This window comes from Crocuta crocuta, unplaced genomic scaffold (genome assembly GCF_008692635.1).
Source record: "Crocuta crocuta isolate KB4526 unplaced genomic scaffold, BGI_CrCroc_1.0 scaffold1664, whole genome shotgun sequence".
NCBI lineage: Eukaryota > Metazoa > Chordata > Mammalia > Carnivora > Hyaenidae > Crocuta > Crocuta crocuta.
The window spans coordinates 150,294-158,308 of NW_027530389.1; the positions used below are offsets into that span (position 1 = coordinate 150,294).

General features: G+C 35.8%; 1 protein-coding gene across 1 annotated transcript in view; it reads right to left on the bottom strand.

The window, feature by feature from the left end:
- The window catches only part of LOC144233587 (complement factor H-like), a 101,305-nt gene extending 99,462 nt beyond the window's left edge, over positions 1-1,843 (bottom strand). The window contains exon 1 of the mRNA XM_077766569.1: positions 1,627-1,843. Coding sequence (XP_077622695.1) covers positions 1,627-1,684 — 58 coding nt within the window. The 5' untranslated portion in view covers positions 1,685-1,843. The remainder of the gene's footprint in view (positions 1-1,626) is intronic.
- Positions 1,844-8,015: the final 6,172 nt, after the last annotated feature.

Here is an 8,015-nt window from a genome sequence, read left to right on the forward strand (position 1 = left end):
AGCAGAAACTGATACCACATTTAAACACATTTTGATGAAATAGAAAATACTGGTGAAATGAATCAGCTGGAATCAATTATCTAAGTAAGGAGTTTATGTTGCTATTAATTTTTAATACATATATTATTGCACCTTATTTTAAAATTTCAAATTCCACTTTATAATCACTTAAACAATTTAATCAAGCTTTACACCCATTCTCAAGTTTTAAACATGAGATGGAAAGAAAACAAATCTTCCTTACATGACAAGTGATGTAAAGCCTAGGCAGACAATACAGAAATTTTGAGACACTTAAAGTACTCCTGTTAAAGAAAAGACAAAAGCACTTATGTAAAGAAAAAGATGTTTGTTATGACAAACATTAACAGTGTTCTGGAACTCTTTGCCATTACAGTAACAATTTACTTTTGAATACTGACTGCAATATTTACTTGTACAGGGAAAAGACTTCACAGCTAGCTTATAAATATGGCTGTATATATTAAAGTTTCTAAGCTAATTATCAAGCAATAGCATATCAGAATGTGAAACTAAAAAAAAAAAAACACTGTCTTAGAAAAAAATTAAGCATATTTGAATAAACCTTTAAAAAATGACTGAAGAATATAATTAAAGAGAGAGATATGTGTCTTTATTGTCTAGATTGAAAGACCATCAACGACAGAGATTTAGTGTTATTTGCTATATTTCTCAATGCTTAGACGCTGACAGTAAGCATTCAATCAAAACTTGCAGAGTCAGTGAAATGTTTTGGAGATTTATGAATGATAGGCAACTCATTTGTTTTAAAAATGCCAATCAAAAAAAATCAAATAATATCATATAATTAGTTTCCTATCATGAATTAGATACCAAATTCTGTCCAAAGAAACTTTTTAATCTATTGAGTAGTGCTAGAATTAAAAATATAATTATACGTCTAGAAATGGCCTTACTAATACCAAAAAAAAAAAACCTTCTACCTTCATATTCACTATTCCTAAAGGCTGCTCTTCTAGAATATATCTCAGATACAACCACAGGAAAACATCCATTAGAATGACTTAGATATTAAAAACATTACATATTTAATTTTTTCAATTTATATATTTTCATTCTAATGTTATAAATAATGCTTGTTTGTCTATAAGACTTTTAAGGTTGTGGAATATTAGTTGGAAATGATAAATGAATTTTTCTTTAGAAACAGTTAACATCTATATCTGAGGTAAATCCAATCATTACATGATTTGAAGGCTTCTATTGTCTAATTTCTGTTCTGGTTCTATGTATGTTCATATGCTTCTTAATACTTTCACAGAAAGTATTTGGGTGAAAATTCTAAGCAAAAAAAGTAAATTATGTTTTATGATAATTACAAGGGAAGTGCTTACATTATAGTTTTCAAAACATTAAAAGATGTTTTCAATTTTTGTATTAAATAAAATTATGATGAATAATCACATCATTTAAATAAGCTACTTATATTTTTTTGAACCTTAATAATGTCAAGAGCCACTCACATGCTAAGCTACAGAACAGTAATTAAATCACATCTTCTAGACCAAATTCCTATTACCACTGTGAAAAGCATAATAGCAAATGTTTTGTAATACAGAAAAATCTTCTTTTTTTCACTCTTACCTTCTGCAACACAAACAGTCCACCACATAAGCCAAACAATCTGTGCTAGAAATCTCATTTTCAAGATCCTTAGGGACACATTAATCAGTTGTCACTGCTCACACTATGCCAGCTTCTCTTCTGCTAAACGTTGTGATTAGAGCAGGAAAGCAGTTGCTCCAAAAGGAAGTTGAAACCCAGTTTGGAAATTAAAGGGATTACTAGAAGCTCCGCCCATCAGAAAACTTCTGCAAAGTAAAAGAAGAAAAAGTCAGTCACAAGCCCCAGCAGTGCCAGAGTGTGAATCAGATTCTCACTGCGTTCCCGCTGAATGTTAATACCGTGACCTGCTTTGATTTGTTTCTATAAACCCAGGCATGTTCTCTCCTGCTACACGTTCAGGTTCTTGGAAGGCGCAAGACGGTAACCGGTGATATACTTTGGATTTCATTAACTCTCTGATTACGGAAACCCATTCAGGTCTATTGTATGTAAACCTCAAAAGATATAATAATGGAAGCTCCTTTAAAAATCATTTACAGGGGAGATTGGGTGGCTCAGTCAGTTAAGCTTCCAACTTTAGATTAGGTCATGATCTCTCAGCTCATTGGTGCAAGCCCAGAGTTAGGCTCTGTGCTGACAGCTCAGAGCCTGGAGTCTGCTTCAGTTAATCTCCCTCTTTCTCTGCCCATCCCCCACTTACACATGTCTGTCTGTCTGTCTGTCTCTCAATATGAATAAACATTAAAAAAATTTAAAAGAAATCATTTACAGAACTAGATGTTGGGCAATACTTTCACAATCAAGACCCAGACAACATGAGTGAACTTTGCCAAGAACGCAGTGCTGGCTGATATTTAGGGCCTGCTTGTCCGACAATCCACACACTCACTCTCTTAAGGACGTGACATATACGTGTGTGAAACAACAGGATCACCCTCATTGGACATAAATGAGTTTAACCATTCAAAACGAAGACACTGGAATGCTGAATTTTTAGAACTTCGTGTTGCAATATAAGCATAAAGAACATAAGCAAAGGGTTTGCTGAATCTCGAGAAGGCGCAGGGCCTACACACCAGCACCGAGCTCAGGAAAGCACAGCACGAGGTCTCAGGGAAGCCCCAGCTGTCCCTTCCTCAGTCGCTCTCGCCCTCCCCTCACCACACACAGGGTGACCGCTGTCCGGATCTCTGAGAACATGGAGTCCGTTTGCCTGTTTTGTACTTTACATAAACTGAAAGATCGGATGCTGATTCCTTAGTCTTTAGAGACTTTGGTTAAAAACTATGTTTGTCATTCAACCACACGGCTGGGTTTCATTGTGGAGTATTAATTCTTCTGGCTGTGTAAGGTCAATTCTTTGACTCTATCTCATTTTATTTGTGTGCCTGTCAGTGGGCATCTGAGTAGATCCTAGTTAGGAGCTAATAGAAAGAGGGCTGCTATGTGCTGATTATGAGGTTTTGGTAAAGACACGTGGTCATTTCTGATGAGCACATGAGAGTGAAATGGTAGGACATTTGCATGAATATGTGTAGGTGTTAACAGGTAACATCAGAGTTTTCCTAAAGGATTATGCTAATTGGTGTGCCATCCGCAGTGTATACATTGCTCCAAATCTTCAACACACTTGATGTTTCCAGTCTATGTAATTTTAGCCATTTTGGTGAAGACAAAGCAGTAATTCTTTGTGGTTTTAATATGCCTTTTCCTGATGACAAATGAAACTGAGAACTCTCATGTACCAATTGGTCATTTATATTTCCTCTTGGGTGAACTGTCTATTCAAGTCTTTTCTACCAAGTTAGCTTTTTACTTACCTCTTTGTAGGAATTCTTTTTATACTCTATGTATATTCTTGGACACTTGTTTTATAAATATTATCTCATGCCATAGGTTGTCTTTTTGCTTAGTGTTACATGTTTTTTAATAAGCAGAATTTCTTCATTTTAAGTTGAACAGTTAGATGTTTGGTTTACATAAAATTATGCTTGAGTATAATTTTTTCAAATGTATTCTTGAAGCCTGCTTTGGAAGCTGGTAGTCTGCTTTGGAAGGTGGACACTTTTTCAGAGGGTCTGAACCACAAATTTAGGCTGAATTCACTGGCATGTTTAAGCAGAAAAGAATGCTGGGTCTCTAAGTCCCCTTGCATGTCTCTGGCTCAGGAGAGATAGTCCTTTTAAATGTATAGGATATAATTGTAATGGACAAAAAGAAAATGTTTGGAGCTTAAAAAGAAAAAAAAATTTCTTGGGGCACCTGTGGCTCAGTTGGTTAAGTATCCAACTCTTGATTTTGCCTCACGTCATGATGTTACACAGTTCCTGAGTTCAAGCCCCATGTCAGGTTCCACACTGGATCCTGGTAACTTAGTAACATCAGAGTTACCTGTTTGGGATCTCTCTCCCCCTCTCTCTGCCCTTCTGCACCCCCCCAACCCTACGTGACTATGCATGTATACTCACTTTCTCCCTCAAAATAAATAAATAAACTTTAAAAAAAAGAGATTTTCTTAATTTTAACACTGAACTACATTTTCAATTTTTATATTTGGATTAGTGCATTTCGTGTCCTATTTAAGAATTCCTTGCCTACTCCTAGGATACAATGATGCTTTCCTCTAAAAGCATTGTGTTCTCTTTCCCATTTAACTGCGTTTGGCTTCTGTGTATGTTATACTAAAGAGCAACAGATACATTTTTGAATAATAGCTATCCAACTGTTCTGGCACTCTTTACTGAAAATATCATCTCTTTTCTACTACACTGCTTCATTCTGACTTTTGTCATATATCAGGCAACAGGAAAGGTGTGAGTCCATTTCCTAAAGTCCTCACTAAGCTCAGTGAGTTCACCAAGCTCTTCACACTGCAAAAGCTAGGCGTCCTGCTTTAATTTTTAAAAAGAATTTCTTCTGAAGTGTCAGTTTCTGGTAACTTAGGGCTTTTCTAGTTATCTTTTAAAATGAATTCTTTTTTAATTTTGTTTGGTCTGGAGATGTACTCTCAATAATTCCATTCTTTTAAAATTTCACAAGATTAATATCTAAAATATATAAAGAACTCAACACCCAAGTGACACATAATCCAGTTAAGAAATGAGCAGAAGACATGAATAGACCTTCTTCCAGAGAACGCATCCAGATGGCTATTGGACACATGATAAGATGCTCAACATCTCTCACCATCAGGGAAATACAAATCAAAACTACAATAACATCACCTCACACCTGTCATAATGGCTAAAATTAACAACATAGAAAACAGCAGGTATTGGTGAAGATGTGGAGAAAGGGAAACCCTCAGACACTTTTGATAGGAATGCAAACTGGTGCAGCCACTCTGGGAAACAGTAGGGAAGTTTCTCAAAAAGTTAAAAATAGAATGACCCTACAATCTAGCAACTGCACTACTAGGTATTTACCCAAAGGATACAAAAATAGTAATTCAAAGGAATACATGCACCCCAATGTTTATAGTATCAACAATAGCCAAATTAGAGAAACAGCCCAAATGTCCACTGACTGATAAATGGATAAAGAGGAGATGATATATATATGTTATACATATATACATGTATATACACACATATCATGGAATACATACATGTATATATGGTCGACATATACATGTAATGGAATACATATACATGTATGATATACATATACATTTTCACACACACACATACACATACACGCAAACACATATAATACCATTTTTCCCAGCCATGAAAAAGAATGAAATCTTGCCATTTGCACTGACGTGCACAGAGCTAGAGAGTATAATTGCTAAGTGACATATGTTAGTCAGAGAAAGATAAATGTTATATGATTTCACTCATATGTGGAACTTAAGAAACAAAACAAACCAAGAGGGGAAAAAGAAGAAAAAAAACCCAGACTCTTAACTACAGAGAAAAAACTGTTTCTTACCAGAGGGCAGGTGGGGAGGGGGATAGGTTAACTGAGGGCTATCCCCCTGAGATCAGGAACATGACAGGGATGTCCACTCTCACCATTATTGTTTAACATAGTGTTGGAAGACCTAGCATCAGCAATCAGACAAAATGAAATAAAAGGCATCCAAACTGCCAAAGAAGAAGTCAAACTTTCACTCCTTGCAGATGACATGTCACTCTACATGGAAAACCCAAAAGACTCCACTAAAAAGCTGCTAGAACTTATACATGAATTCAGCAGTTGCAGAATACAAAATCAATGTACAGAAATCAGTTGCATTTCTATACATCAATAATGAAGCAACAGAAAGAGAAATAAAAAAATGTGAGACAGGAAACCATCAAATCCCTAGAGGAGAAAGCAGGCAACCTCTTTGACCTCAGCCACAGCAATTTCTTACTCAACCTGTCTCCAAAGGCAATGGAATTAAAGCAAAAATGAACTACTGGGACCTCATCAAGATAAAAAGTTTCTGCACTGCAGAAACAATCAACAAAACTAAAAGGCAACCGACAGAATGGGAGAAGAGATTTGTAAATGACATATTGGATAAAGGATTAGTATCCAAAATCTATAAAGAACATATCAAACTCAACACCCCAAAAACAAATAATCCAGTGAAGAAATGGGCAGAATACATGAACAGACACTTTTCCAAAGAAGACATCCAGATGGCCAACAGACACATGAAACGATGCTCAGCGTCCCTCATCATCAGGAAATACAAATAAAAATCACACTGAGATACCACCTCACAACGGTCAGACTAGCTAAAATTAACAACTCAGGAAACAACAGATATTAGCAAGGATGTAGAGAAACGGGAACCCTCTAGCACTGTTGATGGGAATGCAAACTAGTGCAGCCCCTCTGGAAAACGGTGTGGAGGTCCCTCAAAAAATTAACAATAGATCAACCCTATGACCCAGCAATAGCACTGCTAGGAATTTATCCAAAGGACACAGGAGTGTTGACTCATAGGGGCACATGTACCCCAATGTTTAGAGCAGTGATTTCAACAATAGCCAAATCATGGAAACAGCCTAAATTTCCATTGATTGATGAATGGATAAAGAAGGTGTGGTTTATATATGCAATGGAATACTACTTGGCAATGAGAAACAATGAAAACATGCCATTTGCAGCAATGTGGATGGAACTGGAATGTATTATGCTGAGTGAATTAAGTCAGAGAATGACAGATATCATATGTTTCACTCATATAAAGAACTTGAGAAACTTAACAGAAGACCATTGGGGAAGAGAAGAGGATATATAAGTGATGAGCCACAGGAAACTACTCCCAAAACCAAGAGCACCCTATACACACTGTATGTTAGCCAATTTGACAAAAAATTATATATATATATATATATATATAAAAGATACTGTTTGTGATGAAGACACACTGGAGGCAGTCACAATGTCTACTCAGAAAGGACCTCTTCCATCACCACACAGCAGGTAAGAAGATTCAGCATCCCTGAGCTTGCTGACATGGAAAAATGTCCCCAAGATCTTAACTGAAAAAACAATTCAGAAAAATTATAATTCCAGTTGGTTGTATTTTTAAACATACACACAAAATCAGACATTTTTATATGTACACATATACATGGATTCAAGAAGACTGGGAAGGATGTATGCATCAAATGATATCGTTACCTCTAAGAGAAAAGGTTTGTGAGGTGAGGGGGCTTTTGATTTTTCAGAACTGTTCATATGAATACTTCTTTATGTTTAAAAAGCAGCCATGTGATGATGGCTGAACAACTCTAAAATTACACTACAAATCACAGAATTGTATTTTGGAATTGGGGAATTTTATAGTACATAAACTATATCTCAATAAAGCTGAAAATAACTTAGGGGCAACCCAGTAAGTAGCTAAGTTGATTAAGCTTCTGACCCTTGGTTTCGGCTCAGGTCATGATCCAGAGGCAATGGGATCAAGCCCCATGCTGGGTTCTATGCTGAAAGCATGAAGCCTTCTTAGGATTCTCTCTCTCTTTCTCTCTCTCTCTCTCTCTTTCTGCCCCTCACCCATGCATATTCTCTCTCTCTCAAAAATAAATAATAAAAAAAAGAATTAAAAGAGAGGATACTGAGGTGGATGATACAATGAAAGACAAAGAAAGACCACGAAAATTTCACAGAGAAGAGACTAAGAAGATAATAATTAAACACAAAGTGGTATCCTAGACTGGATTCTTGCATGGAAAGACATTTCATGAAAAATATGTAATATAAATAAAGCTACAATTGCAGTAATAGGACTGTGCCAATGTGAATTCCTTAGCTTTGATACCTGAACCCTGGCTATAGAAAACATTAGCATTACACAAAGCTAGGTAAGAACTCTATATTATCTTTGCATCTCTTCTGTAATTGTAAAATTGCTAAAATAAAAAAAAAAAAAAAAAAGCAGCAGCAGGAAATATACTTTA